Source organism: Strix aluco, chromosome 6 (assembly GCF_031877795.1).
Source record: "Strix aluco isolate bStrAlu1 chromosome 6, bStrAlu1.hap1, whole genome shotgun sequence".
In the NCBI taxonomy this organism is placed as follows: domain Eukaryota; kingdom Metazoa; phylum Chordata; class Aves; order Strigiformes; family Strigidae; genus Strix; species Strix aluco.
Genome location: NC_133936.1, coordinates 3,516,993 through 3,535,707, shown reverse-complemented (window position 1 = coordinate 3,535,707; position 18,715 = coordinate 3,516,993). Strand labels below are relative to the sequence as shown.

The 18,715-nt window shown below is 37.4% G+C and overlaps 1 protein-coding gene across 2 annotated transcripts in view; it reads left to right on the top strand.

Annotated features, from left to right (window-relative positions):
• ACVR2A (activin A receptor type 2A) overlaps positions 1-18,715 on the top strand; it is a 70,149-nt gene that overhangs the window by 34,589 nt on the left and 16,845 nt on the right. Inside the window, exons 2-5 of one of the 2 annotated variants that reach the window (XM_074828512.1) lie at positions 2,865-3,072; positions 5,311-5,420; positions 6,818-6,972; positions 16,082-16,105. In XM_074828512.1, coding sequence (XP_074684613.1) covers positions 2,865-3,072; positions 5,311-5,420; positions 6,818-6,972; positions 16,082-16,105 — 497 coding nt within the window. The remainder of the gene's footprint in view (positions 1-2,864; positions 3,073-5,310; positions 5,421-6,817; positions 6,973-16,081; positions 16,106-18,715) is intronic. The other variant, XM_074828513.1, reaches the window with a different exon arrangement.

The following is an 18,715-nucleotide window of genomic DNA, read 5'->3' as shown; positions in this document are numbered from 1 at the left end:
TGTGTTTTCCTCTCAGAAGCTTTAAGTTCAGCCCATAGGATACTCCTGGTGCTTTGCTCATGGCTTCTTTCAACAGCAGCATTTTGCCTTTTGAGATTCAGGAACAGATTTCTCGAGCACCTGATAATTTCATATGAAAACAATTTGTCAGCACTCAGAGTGGTTGTAGGAGTTTCATTATAGACATACTATGCCTAAACTGGGACCCAAATAAATTTGCTTTTGTTGTAAATGCCAGCTGCCCTTCTCCTCTAAGAGTTTGATTCCTGCGGACGGGGTGGCAGAGCTGATTACGAGCAGATGCTCCCTTTGTGCGTGGTTCCCCTTTTCCTCTCCCCTTGCTTCCACCGTGCTCCCGTTTTTCTACTTCAGAAGATTAATCCAAGATTGTCCTGGTATGTCCATAGCTCAGCTCAGTCTGGCCAGACCTACTGCAAATGGCTGCTCAGCCCCTAGAGAGGAGGTATTACGGTTAGATGCTCCAGTCAGAGCCAAAGTCCCATATTTAACAGTACCATTGCTGGCCAGTTGGCTAGAGAGCATTAAAGAATAAGAAAACCTGAGTATAGAGAAGACGTGTGTAAGGGGAATATTTGGGCAAAGTTAATTTGACTGTAGTTTCAGAATTTTATCAAATTCAGCTTGTCTATGGTCCTTCAAAGCCAGGCTTGGCAGCAGAAGAAAAGGAATGGCACGTATGAGAGAAATCCAGGACTTCTGCTTTATTGCACTGACAGAACCAAATTGTTCAATCTGTTGCCTCATCTGTTTCTTGCCATAGCTGGGAGTTGTAAAGGTCAGGCCATCGCAGCACAAAGAATATAATGGTTAGCATGCTGCATCTCGCAGTGTTACCAGCTGGCTAGTGCATTTCTCCCATTGAACATCCAGGCTCTTTCCCAAAAAGCGTAAGCAGCATCCTCTGCCTATTTTGGGAATGCGTCAAAGTCAAAAGTTTCTGAAGGTGGTAATGTGGGATGCCCAGCACGGTCAGCGCTGCGCTCGTCTCTTGGCGTCCTGTGCTGCGCTTCGAGAGGTCTGCAGCAATTTTCAGTTTGAAATAACGCTTGTCGCCCCGAGAGGTGCAACTTTTTTTGTTCCTTGTACAGCCAGGTCTGTTCACGGAGGAAAAAATACCTTACTGTCCATTGTGTGTGTTCTCTACCAGTGTACCAGGCACCCTGACCCCCACCTCCTACCACTGTTGGGTAGAGTACCTGGGTGACAAAGACTTCACCCCACAAAAGAAGTCGGGGTTATAGCTGCTCTGCTTGTTACACCTTCACGTCGGAAGAGGAGAAGTATGGGTATGGCTACGACGCAATAGCTAGTGTATCAAAATTATTGTGACTATGTGTGAAAAAAGGAGCTAATGAGTGATACAAATAAATATGTAATTAACTGTCTGCTGTGGAAGACCTTTTCTGTTTAAATCTGATCTTCAGCATGATGTCTGATGTACCAGTCTCTTGAAAATATCTGGTGGGTGCACAGGCAAAGTAAATGTGCTTTTGTCATCCATCCTCCTGACCCTTCCTCAATTTTGAAGTGAATCCTCTTGACTCTAGCTCTTCAATTTCCCTCTCTGTTTTTCCATATTTTAAATACATGTTAAATGATGAAATTTGCATGAAGATTAACAACATCCTTTTGGCAGTATTTGAGAAGATAAAAACAGAAGTAAAAGACATTTATTCCTCCCTTCCACTATTTTTTTAATGGTTTTGTGTCCTCACAACCCCTTACCTTTGCAGAAACCAGATTGGTGCTTCATATCCCATTAAAATGATGAAGTTAGCTCCACTTGAGGTGCTTCTGTCTGTTAATATTTGCTGGGGTTTGCTGTAGGTTATCAGTAGGCATTGATGAATCAATTACATTTGTAATTTAAAAGACAAATTCAAAAGTTCAGAAACTTTTATTTTGAAGAATACTGGGATGACAAAGAAAAATCTTGTGGGTTGGCTAGTCTGGTAATCTGTTTTGGTTCACCCGTGTGTTGAATAGAGACAGCTTTGGCCTCTGAACACCGCTTGGCTTTCCCTGCCTGAGGTGTGCAGGGCAGCTGTGGGGTTGATCCCCCTGTGTATGTTGGGCACGGGCTGTGGGAAGGGGAGATGTGGCCCTGGGCCTTCTGAGAGGGGAAGCATTTGGTTCATGAGTTATGCCAAAGATCTCATGACTTTTATGTTGCAGCTGACGGGCTGGGTGGGACTGCAGCAAAAAAACCAGTGCTGTCCTTGGAGGTTAGGACCCATTGCCTCACCCCTATGGGTCTCCATTCCAGTTGCTCGCTTGGCAAATCAGAGTGACCTAAAAGATACTATTTCAGCATATACTTCAGTGCTTTGTATTAAGAAGTGATATCACAGATGAAAGCTAGGGGAAAAGATGTTGGTGGTTTAAAACTGAATTTATTAGTTGGGTTTAGGTTTCTAAAATGTACTAACTGCTTTTTTGGCACATGTAACAAGAGACAAAAATGCCTCTTGGTAAATTCTACTAGCTAAAACTTCTTGTTTGGCTAATATTATAATTAAATCTTCACCATTCAGTATTTAAAATTTTCTTTGTTATTGCTATTCAGGGAAAAGTATCACCATAACTTTATTTCTTCAAATCTTGCTAAGTTATCCAAGTCACTGTTTGATTTAACAGAGGATCTTTGTTTTATGTTTCAACACTTACTTGGAGTGCTTGTGAATGTTAAATGTTTTCTTTCCTTATTAAAAAAAAAAAAAGGAGGGGAGAGGGCATATTGATACATCGGCGTATGATATTTTAGTACATCTTGGTTTTGACTGTTCATATTTCTCATCCTTCAGAATGATGATTAATTGTGATTTACTTTTCATTCCTAAAAGGTGCCATACTTGGCAGATCAGAAACACAAGAGTGTATCTACTACAACGCTAATTGGGAGAAAGATAAAACAAATCGCAGTGGTATTGAACCTTGTTATGGTGATAAAGATAAAAGACGACACTGTTTTGCTACATGGAAGAATACTTCTGGATCAATTGAAATTGTGAAGCAGGGCTGCTGGCTAGATGACATCAATTGTTATGACAGGTGAGTGAGTTTTTCTATAAATTTTAAATTTAGTTGTAATTTTAAACTATTTACCGGTGCGTAATTTTTACATTGTCCATTCTGCAAACAGTGCTTGAGAGAAATGATAATACAGTAGTCTGTGAATAGTTATCTTATTTTTAAACGCACACACCCATACACACATGCTTTTGTTTTTGCTCACTTACCTGTATTTAGGGACTCGACTTCATCTAAGTACTTTGTCTTGCTTGAAGAGTAACATGTTTCACCTTCTCTTACTTACTATATATTAAAAAACAGGTGTTTAATTTATTTTCTTTTAGGTCATTAATAATAGATTTTTCTAATGACTTGTGGCCAAACAATGCAAATATAGTTATTGAAACCAGAATGCAAAATTCTGTAGTTCACTTCTCCAAAGTTTTTGGAATAGGAAAGTCAGCACTTGATGTCTGCTGTTTACTTCAGCGTGGAAGTGTTTTGCCAATTTATTAAAAGCTCACCTCAGTGGTGACTCTGAAACACTGAATATTCTAAAATTCCAGTCATTTTTTTTACTATAACAGATGGTCTAGCAAGTACCTGTGAGCAGTAGCAGCAGGACTTGGGGTTTGTTAGATATTGGTGGAATAAAGGTCATGACTCTCTTAAGAAATGGTATTATAGTTCTTTGAAGTACTGCACTAAGGTTTATTTGACCAAAACGATTGTTGTTTGGAAAGGGAGAGAATTAAGAAAATGCATGCGTACTAGGTATTCATTAAAATGTATTTAGAATTTACTTTTAGCAGTATTTTAGAAAACTTGCCCTCTGTGTTTTTTAAATGTTGAATGAGTAGAAGAAATTATAGTCATTTTTACCAAATAGTTGCCCCATACACTAGGGTGTTTTCTCCTTTAATGATGGTTTAAAGCTAAGTTGAACAGTAGTTCTGATTTATCTGTTTCTCAGAGAAGTAGCAAAGCATCTGCAAGCTTGTTTGCACAGCATGATTGAAATTCAGGTATGCTGAAGGACAATTTTAAAGAAGTCTTACTCATTGCCCCTAGTATCTAGTAACTGTAAATCACTCAGGATGGGAAAGTACTTTTTCTTGTTGGTGTTTTTTAATCTGTTCTTAGTTGTAGCTTTGCAGAAGAAGCGGGGGTATTTACAGTTTCTGAACTAAGTTTATTTCTGCTAAATGTTAAACTTTAAGGATGGAAATAGAATCAGGATCTGTAGCATCGTTATCCCCCTAGTTCCACATGTATCTTTGAACAGTCTAAAAAAAATTTATATGAAATTCTCCCTCAAGCTAGGAAAAGAAATTGGAAGAACAACTGAAATGCAGGAAGGATGGTAAGGAAATAGTTGAAAACTAAGTAAAAATTTGTCTGGCTCTAAGACCCCATTAACTGTAACTTGTCATAAGAATGCATGCTGCTGTGTTTGTCTAAAATATCCATTAAACAAAATCTTATCTCTGGGAGTGAAGAGTGGTTTCCTAAACAGGGAGTTGCAGTATGATGAACTCCAAACAACAGCAGATTAAGAACATAAAAAATGAATGTTTTATGGAAGTTACAGTACAGTGTAACTGTAATAGCTGGTTCTGTAACACAACCCTAATTTTTAAAGATGAACCCAAAACGTTTTTGACAATCGTCAGCTGTATTTAAAATCCTGAACTATATCTGCAGGACTTTCAAATTCTCTTTCTGCTGTCAAGTTGTCTCCTGCATGACGCCTATTTTTCTTTCCTGACTTGAATAGTTTCAGCTTACTTGTTAATAGAAGTCCCTTCCTGCAGTTAATTCATTGAGTGAAATAAGCCCTGTCCCTCAGCATATTGTAGGCAGGGAAATGGTAGAAATTGAATCTTTTTTCCTAAAAATAAAACTTAAAAATTCTCCTTCCCACTTATCTGCAACCCATGTAACCCTGTACTGTGGGTTTATGGTTAAACACTAGCCATTTATTTGATCATTTGTTTGTCCTGTTTGAATCTACATCGTGAACTGTTCTTCGGTATCCTGTTGGTGGGGTTTTTTTAAACTCTGTCTTAAAAATAGCAAAAATGCTGTATCAGTTTTAATGATATTTCATTGCAGTATAAATTTTTTAATTTGTTTCTGCAGATTTAACTCTTATTTGGGTGGAGTGTTATCCTGGATGATTGAATGAAATTTAAATTTTCAATCTAAGCATATGTTTTCTTTTGAACAAACAAAAATATTTAAGATTAATAAATTGTTTATTATTGTCTTTCATAGGAATGACTGCATAGAGAAGAAAGACAGCCCTGAAGTGTTTTTCTGTTGTTGTGAAGGCAACATGTGTAATGAACGCTTTTTCTATTTTCCAGAAATGGAGGTCACGCAACGTAAGTTTGTCTAACACATTTATGAAGGAACTGCTTAGCAGAGTTCAGAAATACTTGATATTGGGCATGCTCGAGAGATAAAACTTTTCCAAATGTTGTGGTCAGTGTTTCCAGGTGGAAGGCTTCTGATTCCCCGATGATAGAGCGCTGTGTGCGTTCACATAAAGAGCCTAGAAAATTGCCAGTTCATTTCTTCAATTTTGAAAGGTCTTTATATTAGAAGTAATTTAAATTGATAAAAGGTACTTCAGCTCTTTTCTAAGGGTGAGGAGGGAGGATAATCTGAAATAATTGACTGTTGTAAGATATAGAAGTTACTGTAAAATCTTACCTTAATTGTATAGTTAAGCTTCTGTCGGTGTCTATAAAACATTGGGCTAAAAGCCATATCATCCTTCTGTGCATGTACCAGCCTATGACTGCTCCTCTTCTTGAAACAAAGCTCTCACTATTTCTTTAAACTAATTGGACCTTTGAGTTTCTCCCTTAAATTGACACAGTAACCTTTAAAAAGGGGGAAGGAATTTTCTCCCAGGTTACAAAGAAAATCAGATAGCCAGACTTAACAAATAATTATTTTAAAAAACAATAACTAAAAGATTATTTGATTATTCTTGCATATCTTCTTCCAGTCAAGAATCTAATCTTTGCTGGAAAACTGAATAATCCTAATAACTGAACTGAAAACAGCAAATGTCTTGTGTACCAAATAACCAGAGGAAGTTGTTTATGAAATTAAATAACATATTCTGTGAGATTAAAATAGCCTTTGTTGACCCAAGAGAGTATTATTGTCATTTTTGTCAATGATACTGCTAAGGCCCTAATTGACATTCTTCTTTGCTCTCATGAAACCTGTTTTGCCCTGAGGGTCTGTGGCTGCTCCTGTCCCAGCTGCCTCGGAAGCAGGGCTTCTCTGGAGCCTTTCTTGAGCTCGTATGGCAGTGTCTTCAGCTAGAGAACTTGTGCTTTCAGCAAATCAGCAATGCGTAGAAATGCTGGCAGATTATTTCTGGCCTGCTGTACTTAAGAATGACATCTTACTGTATACATTCCAAAGCCTAAACCTCTGTATTGATTCTTTTTTCATTCATTAGGGGATGGCATTCTTGCGATCTTTTTAAAATACAAACACCTCTTACACCCTGTAGATAGGCAGATCTTAGGAACATGAAAAAGTTAGATGTGCTGTGTGTAAATCTGGGGATCCAAGTTATTTCTGCTCTTTCCAAAATGCTGCCTCTCTATATTAGAGTACGCTATTTAATCAGGTATCGTTAGTATTGTTAGCCTGGTGTGCTGATGGCAGGAATTTTTAGAAAATCTGGGTGCTAGGCATTTCAAGCACATGGTAATTCGTGGTTTTTAAAAGCTGTGTCCCTTTTTTTTTTTTTCAGCAACTTCCAATCCTGTTACACCTAAGCCACCTCTGTTCAATACCTTGCTTTATTCATTGGTGCCTATAATGGGAATCGCAGTGATTGTGCTCTTTTCATTTTGGATGTACAGACATCACAAGTTAGCGTATCCTCCGGTACTCGTTCCAACCCAAGTAAGTCGCTGCATTATGATTTTGGTTTTCTGAATGGTAAAACTTAATTTCTGAAGAGAAGAGAAGGGGATTTGCATCTGTCACGTGGCTGGAGTCTTCTGTTCCTTTCCCAGTTTAGAGGTGCTGTGCTTGCCACCCGCAGAAGCAGAAAATTAAGCTTTACTTAAATAGCCTTACCTCCTTTAATGAATTGGTCTTTGAATGTGTGAGTAACTACTTAATGTTTTTACACATCTGTGTGTTTTGGAGGAGAAAAAATTAAACACAGAACTTCAGGTGACCCAGTGTTGCTGGACAGCTGTGGGAAGTTTGCACTCCCACGCGGTTAAAAGGACTCCTTGTCTGAAAGTAGTGTACAGCTGCTCCCGTGGAACTGGGATACAGATACTGGTTAAAGGGAACGTAAAGAAGATTTGCAGTTGAAGTATAGATCCAAGGCTTAGCTCAACTCGTGGCCTTACTGTGATTCCAGTCACCATTTTCCTTTTACTTGTTTATGTATTTTGTGTTTTGCCTTAAAATGTTTCAGTTTTAGCAGTGTTTGTGTCTTACTTAGAAAAAACATTATCAGATTGTGGTCTCCAAATTTGAAACGCAAACTGGCTGCGTTGCATCAAAACAAACCTTTTTTGGCTGCATGTGCGTAGTTCCTGCTGTTGTCAGGCTCCAGCTGATTCTGTAGGTGTAATTAATATTAATACCAGAATTCCTCTTCCTTCAGTTATGTCTAGAGATTTAATTGAGATTAGGAGGCCTTTATGAAAAGAGGTAAGACAGCAAATTCTCAGACTGAAGTAGGGAAGGTGAACAAAACTTGGTAGTGGAAACGGAGAGAGAAACGATTTACCCAGGGTCCCGCGTCACTGGGGTTTTTGCAGAAGGAACTGAACTTAAGCTTCCTATCTCAGTGCAGTGACCACTCAGAATACATTGCCTCTCCTACAGTGGTGATGCACTGATGCTATTTATGATTAAATAAAACAAAAACACTTGGGTTTTTTGGTAGGATTGCATTTTGAAAGGGTTTGCATGTATTTGCTCTGTACTGCCAGCTTCTGTGATATTTTCAGTCTTAACTGCTTGACTTTAGGGTGTTCCAGGAAGCAGTATTGTCTGTGGTTGATAAATAAAATTGGTTTAGTTTCAGTTTTGTAGTAGTAGATAAGAAAAATTTGGGGGGAGGCAGTGGGCATATGTTCTTGCCAAATGAAAAGAACATAATTTAGAGGAAAAAAGTATGTTTCCTGTCCTTGCAGAAAGTATTGCAGATCCTCAAACTCCATGCAATCTGTTAGCATAATTATTTCATCCATCTCGATTTTTATGTATTTGGGACTTTACGTCAACCTAGTAGTCTTCACTGTAAGATCAGATTCGTAACTGCTAGTTGTGTGAATAATTTCAGCGTGTGATTTCCTTTCTAGACTTAAAGAAATTAAATAATGGATAAAGTGATAGAAAAGCAAGCAAATGTTAAATATCTGTGAGGTATCAAGAACTTGAATTTTTATATTCTTCCTTTTTATTGCAGTTTTTTTCTTGCATGGTTTGTGTTTGGAACAGGAGTGGACACGTCATAATTTTTAATAAATAGGGTAATAACCTGTTTTGTTAATGCTCAGATTGTATCTGTTGGGATAAGTATATGTTGGTGCTTGAGCTAGTTATGTTGTAATAACACTTTCTTATCTTGTGGTGAATAGGAATTAAGGTTTGATGTGGAAAGTCAGGAAAAGCTACTTCTGCCTGAAAAACTAAATAAAATTATTATGGAAATAGAATGTATAAATATTCTCCCATATGCAGCAGAGCAGTATTTCCCACTTTAAATTTGATTAGAGCTGATTTGAACAGGAGGCAGAGGAAGCAGGAAGAGAGAAAAAAGTATTAGTAATTTTATAACCACGAAACAAACATTTAAATATTTATGCAATTATTACATTAAATATTAATATTATATGTAATAATTAGGGCATGAGTAGAGTTTGTAGGCAAATGGATTCTTTTCTAAATCTTTCTGTAGCAAATGGTAGAACAGCTAGATCAGATGTATAGCAGATCCTCCCTAGAAAACAGGGATTTCTCTGTATGAGATACAGTTAAAGGTTATCTCATTTTACTCGGTTTATTCCTGGAAGGCGATGGGAGTGCTTGGGTACAGTATGCCCTGTGCTAATCTTTCCTTCAGTAAAAATTAAAAGATGGATGAGGGATGAGCAAAAGATAAAGATGAGGAAACACTGAAGAATGAGAAAATTTTGGAAGAATTAGGAGAAGGGATAAGTAAGTAAAAAATCAGAGAGGAAAGGGAAAGAAATTGTTTGGAATATCTTTTTTAAAAAAGGAAGAAATATGCTAGAAGAAATTTTTGAACCTGTAGTGAAATATAAAGGACAAACATCTGAGAAAATGCCAACAACTTTATTTTCTTTTGAAAGTAGAATTGTTTTATGGTACGTGCACCTATGGGTCAGGCAGTTCCTACACAACCAAGCTCAGTTCCCAGCTATGTGGATTAAGTTAACCTTATGTTCCCTTTGAATGCACAGAGAACTATTTTAAAATTTCATGCAGTAGAACTAGTTTTCATACGTTTGGTTTTGGAAAGCGGTGCATATTTTTGTTTGCTCTTTACATGTTTCATTCTTAATTTCTTTCAGGCATTTGGATTAGAGAGGTCAAGGGAGTTGGTGGAGTAGGTAGCTGCTGTGGGGTTCTTTGCTGGTATGCCAGCCCGGAGGCGTGAGTCCAGCACGGCCGCGGCAGAGCCGGGTGCTCCCGGGTGCCACTGCCAGCGCAAGGGACCTGGCGTTGCTCCTGCCGCTCCCTTTAGTCTTGGCTTATGTAGTTCTTTGTCTCTTGTTGGTGCTGTTAACTGCACGCCTCACTTTATTGTGTGGGGTGCTCTCTAGTTAAAGCTGTCAAATTTTATAAAATCTGTCACTCTTTAAATTCTTAAATGAGTTATCAACAAATGTAAGTTTGCTAAATATGTATGTGTATATGTAAAACAGTTTGAACTATTTCATTTTCTTATATTTGATTTAATCACGCAGCAAACATACATTCATGTGTCTGATCAAATTTACTAAAAAATGGATTAGTATTATAAAAATTCGAATCCGTGTGTTTTTATATAGAAAGAGTTACTCTCACCCGGTTAATTTTCGCTCACAAGCACCAGGTAGGCTGAAAAGGAAACGCTGCAGCCTTTGCGGACAAAGGTTTTTACTCTCAAATGAGGTGTAGTTCAGATTTCCCCACAGCATCCTACTAATATTCCTGGTAGAACTACTGAGTGCGGATGGCAAGGAGTTGATATGTTGTGCTCATTTATTTTTTACATCTCTTGAGCTCGGGCCAGAGTTGTCAGTCAGTGCTAATTACAACTATAGTGTTACCACTCAGTCATCTGATAGAGGGGACCATAACCTATTTTATGGCATAACTGACACAAGTAACACTTTTGGTTTTTATCAGTTCACAGAGCTGTGGCTCCCAACATTTTACATCCATACTGTGCAAAGAGAGATTAACCTCTTGTACTTTTTGTTGAGTGCCCAAGTTATGAATATCTTACTGGATCACAGAATTGCTTTTTTTGTTTTGTGTTGTTTTTAAAATAAGAGTCATATGTTGAGAGGGTTGAAAAAAAAGCTTTACAGATTCACATAACGTCTTCATAACCTATTTTTGTGCTTTCTTCTGAAACGTTTGAAATTACTTGGGTCAAAGATGCTTCATGTTTTTAATCACTAATCACAAGGAAGCCCTGGTCGAGGCCTGTCTGGCGTTACCAGAAGTTTTAAAACTCGGAATGGACAGATCCTGTCTATTAAGAGTGTCCGTAAAAGCAAGCTTAGTTGCTAGGAATTACCATTTCTTTTTCTCCTCAGAGAGGAGGATTACATAGTTGAAAAATACGACTACATCTTCTGCTTCTAACCTCTCTTATATCACTCTACTTTAAACTTTTCACCCAGTATTCCCTGTATTGAGCACAATAATCTTTGATGTGCTTTATTTATTTTTTTTTCTCCCTGTATGGATGAACCTCACTGGTCCTATATATATGTATGTGGAGAACATCCCTTGTCTTCAAAGTCATGTGCTATGTGAACCAAGAATTAAGAATAATTGAAACACATGTATCAAATATAGAGAGATGTAGATTTTATTCCTCTGATCTCAGGAGGTTTTTTTGAGCATAAAAGAATACTCTGATTTTGGTTGATGGCAATTTTGGTGTGTCTCCCTTTGCCACCATACCATTATAGTCTTTCTTCAGCATATATTTTCCTGAAGACACCCAAGTATGACTAGATCTTTGTAGCTGTGTCATGGTTGTGATATTTCAGATTCAGCTGTAAGAAATTAGAATTGAAAGCGGTATCACATAATGTGAGATGAATAATGATGAAGGAGGAAAATCTCTCGCAGTGGCAGATGCAAGACATTCTGAACTACCGACTGCAGGTCCGACTGCATGTGTAGCACTGGAAAAACAAATTCTGTGTTGGAAACTAACAGGAAAAGAACATATAACAAGAAGCACTGCTCTTTGCTGCAGTTTTTAACCTCAGACATCTGGTCTAGGCCACCACACCTGTGCCAAGGAGTTTGGTGAGTGTGTGTAACTTGAATGGTTTGTTTTCAAAAAAATCATAAAAAATAATTAGTAGTGGGAAGTTTTTTATGATTGGCATTGGAAAATATTTTCATTTATTCTCTTTATTCTCTACATTAACTTTTAGCACATCAAATAATCTACCTGGTGCACTTAAAATTTCTGGGATAATCTTTATCCTTTTACCACACCAGGAAAATCAGTTGGCTGCTGAAGAAGAATGAAGAAATCAAATCAAGTGTTTGGGTTTTTTCCATTTTTGTCTTCCAGCCACATATTTCTTCTTCTTCTTGTTGTAAATATTTTAATAGAAACATTCTAACACTTGAAAAATGAAGAATAGGAAAGGGAGAGGGCTTTTTTTGCAAGGACTTATTCCAAACCTAGGAAGATTAATAGCTACTTGAAAAATAAATGGAGGAGAAGCCAGGTGCTTATATGGAATGGAAAAAGATTGATCAACAGAGAAAAGCTGGAGCTCAGGAAGAGGAAGAATTTTTAAAAAATAAAGACTCAGTTGAGAGCATGTGGCTAGCTAGGAAGGAGTTAAGGTTGGGTTCATATCAGTGGTTAATGAATGATTAGCATATAATGAGTGGCAATGTTGGTATTAAAAAGGAATACCTGAATGACCTCAAGATTTGGACTGTTAGATGTGTGCATGATTTTGCATTCTCTAACATTGCATTTCACATCTTCAGGACTAATAAGAATTTCTTCTATAATTGATTCCAGGCAATAGCTGGAACGACACAGGAGAAAGATCTGGTGCTGTCGGTTGATTGTGATACTGTGAGGCACAGCCATGATATGGTTGTTTAAATGAGGGGGAAAAAAAAAAAAAAAACACAGATATAGGGATACTGTGAGAATGCAGTAGGGAAGTTATTACAGATAAGGAGTCCTTAATGTGTGGTTGGTAAATAGCTTGTAACTGGGTGTGTTTCAGTTTTTTAAGAGTTCATGGGCTGTTGCAAGACAAGTAGTTCCTTAAAATCTTTAACAGAGGGAAGAATTTGTATGACAAATAATTGAAAACCAAGTACATAGTGATGCATGCTTTTTCAGTGCTCAGTATACAGCCAGACATCCAGAACTTTGGTTCTAAATATTGATAGCTTTAAAAAAAAATGTTTTAAAAGTAGTTTCCTGAATTTTCAATTTGCTTTCAGAATGTGCTATTTCCATTTAAATAAACCATAAATGCAGCCATATTTTTTTAAAATCTTTAAGGGGTAAGAAATACTAATCCAGACTTACAGTATCTTATCCTGAATGGCAGCCTAAAAGGAACTTTATAATGAAAGTACAATTAAAATTAAAAACTTGTTTCAAATGTATGTCTACAGTGACCTTCAAGTTACTTTGTGGTTTTGCATTGATTCAAGCAGAGCATTGTGTTGCAGTATAAAGCATACAATTTATACTTTATTCCTGGCTTATTAAAAAGTTGGTTTAGTTTTAGGATTAGGCCTGTACAGAGTGGGTCTGAGAGGCCGGTGCAAGAAGATGTGCATCCATCTGGTAAGGCTGGATGTAGGCAGTACTGTGTGTCTTATTCTCCTAAATGTTGCTTTGGCATATACACATTTAACAACTGACAAGACACTGAAGGCTTTTACAGCACTATATTTAATTTGCCTTGAAGAATTTCTCTCTGTCGTTCATTCATTGTAAACAGTAATATTCAAAATTATTTACATCAGCTAGACCACATTTAGATTACAGTCTTAGCGCTTCAGAACAATCCTAGGAAGGCCAAAATACTGATCCCTGAAGTCTGCAATCAGGTACTCTACCTTCAGGAGCTTTTTAATAATTTTCCACAATAAAGTTCAGTTTGCTGCATATCCTCAGATACGTGCTTCTGAATGTTTTAGATGGGTGCCGTTCAGGTAGTCTGTTATATCACTAAATGGATCAGAATTCCACATTTCACAAGGTATAAAAAAGTCATTCATTTTACCTTACATTCTCCAAAGAGTCTGAGGTACTGGGGGTGAATACACAGATGTCATATTTAGGAACAAATGAAGGAATCTGCACAATAAATTTGTAAAAAAAAAAAAAAAAAAAAATTGCATTTATTTTGAACACGGTATTTAAAGACTTTTGTGACACATTTTGAAGTTCAGAATATGGTTGTGGATAGCCCAAATTTTGGAGAAGACATACACACGCTGCTTGGTTTTTTTGGTCTAATTGGTTATAAACATCACAATCATTTCCCTAATCCTTGATAAAACCTTTAGAAGTAGTTTTCAGGCAGTATAAATAGGAAGTTAGTGTGTTTATATACATTTGTATAGGTGATAGCTACTTTGGGGGGCAGTTAATTGCTCCCAGTTTTTATTTATAAGAATTGTATTAGTTCTTGATACAAGAAAGCACATATTTGTATTTCTGTAATAACCTGATACTGCTTAAACTGGTGATACTTGCATTTCTAATGAAAAATCTGAGGTGGTGGTCTGTAAGTCTGAAGGGAAGGACAGTTTTAAAATCAGAAGGTCTGTGATGTGCATAAATCTCTCTCTCAAAATTTTCATGTGTGTCTTAATCTATTAGCCTTTGGGGGAAGTTGATCCCCTTAAGAGAGTAGCAAGAGGCTTTGGAGAGGATTCCTTTCTCAGTTTCTCATTATGGTAAGAGCAAAAAGGTTGGATTCATGTATCTTTTTCCTTATTTCTGAGGAATTTACATAATTCTCAAGAGCTGGAGAATTTTAATAGCAAATAGGCCCGAAAAAAATGACTAATAAATTTTTTACAGCCACAGGAAAGATGTTTCTTGAATAACTATTTCATAGAAGCAATGCTTTTAAATTTTTTGAAGTTATTGTCTGTTCTTTGACTACTTGAGTTAGTAGAAATATGAGTACACAGAGATATTTCTGTTACTCTGTTCAGTAGCCATTCCCTATTGGATTCACAGATGGAATGATTTTATTTTATTTGGCTACTCTTTCTGACAAAGGAATATGGAGGGCTTGAAGGGGGAACTTCTTTCAGTAACTGTGCTCATGGTTGGTGGACTTTGTGCTGCAGAAACTTAACTTGTAGTTTTTTGAAGTATACATGGGATAGTAGTCACTCTGCTGGAACCATCAGCTCACAGAGATTAGGAGGTGAAGATGATCAGCTGCTCTGAAAACCAGTTTTAAGGGTTTGTCTTCTTTCTAGTGTGGGCTTTGTTTGTTTGTTTGTTTCCCCCCCCCCTTACAAAGTGCCCCAAAATGTTTGCAGGCTGTGCAGGTCTTGCAAGAATCTGCTTCAGGCTCTTGGGGTGGGTGTTACCCTCATCTCCGGTGGTCTGCTGCCCGAGGGCGAGCCTGCTGGGCTCCAGCTCTTGAGTGTTCTGTCAGTGGCAGCAAGTTCTATTACAGTATTTATAAATCTGACTCCCAACTAATCTAGCCTTCAAGAAATACCTCAGCCCTTCTATTATTAATTATTTAGATAACACTAAGTGTGTGCTAGACAGTTTTCAAGCATAGAGAAAAGCCTCTTGTTGGCCCTGTGCTCTGTAGCATCCTAAGAATGTAAAGACAAAGGGTGAAGAAAAGGATGTGGCAGCTGAATACTTTAAGTGTCTGAATTCCATGTTCTTGCAACATCTATCTGATCAAATTATAAAGGAGAAAGAAAATGGCTGAGGCAAAAGTACAGGAGGAGGAACAAAGGTGTCTCAGCGCGTCTCTGCTTGAGTGGCGATGAGATGGTTCAATAAAAAAAATGAAAGTAGCATAAACAAGCTTGTGTTATTAAAATGTTTTTTAAGTTTCAGTAACAGTGCTCTGAGACTTATGTTTTTATAATGGATTTCATTCCAGAGTCTGTAAACTCATGTGATTTGTTTGAAAGAATCTTTAATATTGTAATCTCCCTTTATGTATGCTGGATGTAGTGTTTTCAAGTTCACTTGTTCTAGCATGCCAGATGTATTGATTAAATTTAATAATGTAGACCTAAGATATGATGACCTAGTTGTTTATAAGGTTTAGCTATAACTTAGACATTAAAAAGTTTTCGTTTTCCTCAGCTAGCTACTAATTGCAGTGAATTTTTAAAAATACAACGCTGCCCTCTACTGTACAGTTGCGAGTGTAACAAATAAGTTTGCATAACTTGAGTTCCTATGTTTAATTTTCTGCATGTGTTTATATACTGTTTTGTAGTAACATGACTGTTTATTAAAACCAGAATTGTCCATTGTAGGTGTATAATAAGATCAATTCAGGTGATGGTCTGTGTAATAATCTTTTTTTTTTTCCTCCTATTTTTCTTGGTAATGTATCAATGATGGGGGTTTTTATTATAAATGATCCGGCATTAGTACAAGAAAATATTGCTATCCCCATGAATATTTTTGTTAATTCACAAACAACTGATTTTTGTCTCTTTTCTTATAAGCTGTTTTTAAATCCCATTCTTGGTATAAATAGTAATTTCTTTTGCCTGTGTTTTTTCCCCTCTCTACAAGCACGCCTTTCATATAATGATTGAGGTAAGATGCATTGATGTTTGTTCATGGTTATGGAACTTTCTGTGGACATGTAAGAAGTTGTTTTGGTATGAGTTACATTTTTCCGGTATTTTGGACAAGAAATGTGTAAGCATGCGTGGTTTAAAAATACAGATTTAGTCTGCTGTTCATAGCTTTCTTTAAAATGTACTGCCGTTTCTCAGGCTATCGAGGTAAATGTCTGCAGGGATGGATAATGAAATACAGCAGGCGTAGTCAGTCTGTGGTTCTTCAACTACAGACTAGCTCGTTTGTGTCGCTTCCACCCTCGTGCCACGTGGTCCAGTGACAGGGACCATGCGTCCTGCTGGGGTGGGTTCCCCTGGCGGTAAACGGCGCGTCCTGCCCACTTCTGTCCTGTCTTGGGTATCTGTTGTCATCTCCCACCTGTGAACCTTGAGGTGTGTGGTCTTCATCTTGTGATTCAGGGTGGTGTGATGGGGTTGGGTGTGATTCAGGGGCTTGGAGAAATAGATCACCTGAAGGAAAAATATTCTTTCACTATTAAGCCTCTACTTGACTTTTTCACTGACCAGAAGTTATTTGTATTTGTATTAAATTACTGATACCTCATGTGAAACTACAAGTAACTGAAAACTGTTAATCCAGAAACTTGGTTATCATTGCTAGGCTTTTAAATTAGGCTTTAAAAAGTCAAGGGTTGAGTTATAATACGAATGCTCAATTTCCGTTGTCTCTATAGGTCTTTAACTAATAGCTGAAATGCTCTGTAAATGTAATTTAGGAGAAGATAGAACGATGCTATTCAAGTATTTTCCTGAACATCTTGCATCTGTAAAGAGTTATTGGCGTTCCTTCTATTTGTATTACTGTTTTGCTTGAAATGCCATAATTTCTGTTAGGGAAGAAGCTGGAGTATCCTGCCTACAAGTAACTACTTTGTTTACATTACTTCGGGGAATATGTTTGCAAAGCACAATAAAATGCAGGGTTTTGTGGGGCTGAAAAGGAGAAAAATTGTTGCCATTTAAAAGAAATGTAGTTTGATACAAATCTGAGTCAATTTTAGAATAATTACAAACTCTAAGAATTCTGAGTGCTCCTTTTTACTGTATTTGGGTCTTAACTTTGCAGATCATCTGGTTGTAAATGAACCAGTCCCAAACTAGAAAGGGGGGAACCAACCAAGATAGTCATTGGAGTTTTCCAGTGAGAACTTGTCAGCCATATTCACAGTATAAGCTGGAGAATAAATGTAATGAAGGGGAAATATTGCACCGTTCAACAAAGAAAGCTTGCCTGTGCTCTGGAAGGTTGAGAACTTGTTTATATTTTGGAGTCAGGGAAGAGAAATATGTCTCTGTACAACCCTGTTTGGATAATTGGTCTTTTTTTTTTTTTCCCTTTGTTGTATGTGATAAATCACCTGGTTCAGTTGCCATATGAGAGACATAACGAGATAAACTCAAGTGCTGACACTGTGGTGGGGCAGGTCTTTAAACAATCTGTTCAGTTGGTCATATTTTTAATGGAGTTGTAGTTTCATATTATGTTTCTCTCTGATCTTGAGAACCATTCTTGGAGACGCTTGAGGAAACCTATTTCTGGAAGTTACCATTCTTTAATGACTATTTTTCCCTCGGTTCTTTTTCCAGTATGACTAGTATGCACTACCTGACAGCTCACTGCAACTCGCAGCTGTAAAAATCCAAACCAAAAAGCTGTTTGAGATTTGAAAACCTTACAGTGTACAACATAACTAGATGCTCGTGATTTCTGAGATCACCATACAACCCAAACTTACGGGCGTAACGATCAATGACTTCGAGCTGTAGGAAGGGTAAGGCCTAGTTGTCTGAGTACTACGCAGCATACGACCCAGGCAGTTGAAGTATTTTTTTGCTGATGTAGCTGCTTCTGCTTTTTATCTGGCAGTAGATTGCTGTGCAACAGGAGTGTTTCTGCTGCCTTTGTGAACCGCCCCAGGTTAGGACAGCGTGTCTGTGAGAAGGTGGAGGACTTGATGGTGAAGTTACACGGGCCACTGCCTTGCCGCTCCCAAACGAGAGCCCAGCTTCCCTCTGCTTTGCCGTGTTTTTTGCCTTAACCTGGACCTTGTTGTAAACTGATTCCATTTGTTAAAACTAACCTGATTTTAAAAACAAATAAAAGCTTTAAGGCAATACAGTATATTGCTTCAGTTTGCTGCGTGGTCAAACAAGGACCAGAATGAGCCCAATGGAAGGGACAGGGAAAGCTTGGGAACGGGAAGTTGGGCCTTTATTTTTTGACAGCTGTGGCAAGCTGTTAGACTAATATATCCACATTATATCTTTACTCACATTATATCATCATCCTCGGCGCCACAGAGATGATTTTAAAAAGCCATACAAAAATAATTACGCCTGTGGCACGTTAAACATTTTTGCTTAGAAGTAGAGCAAGTTGAAAATATTGTCAAGGAATGTTTCTGTATAAAAATAGTACCTGTAGTTTTAGAGTAAATGCCTGTTGATTTTTAACAAAGTTGTTTAGAGGAAAAAAAAAAAAATCAGAAAAAAACCCTGGAAAACTATTCTTTTTAGTTATGTTGACAGAAGGCAATTATACTTTCCATTTTAAATCAGGATT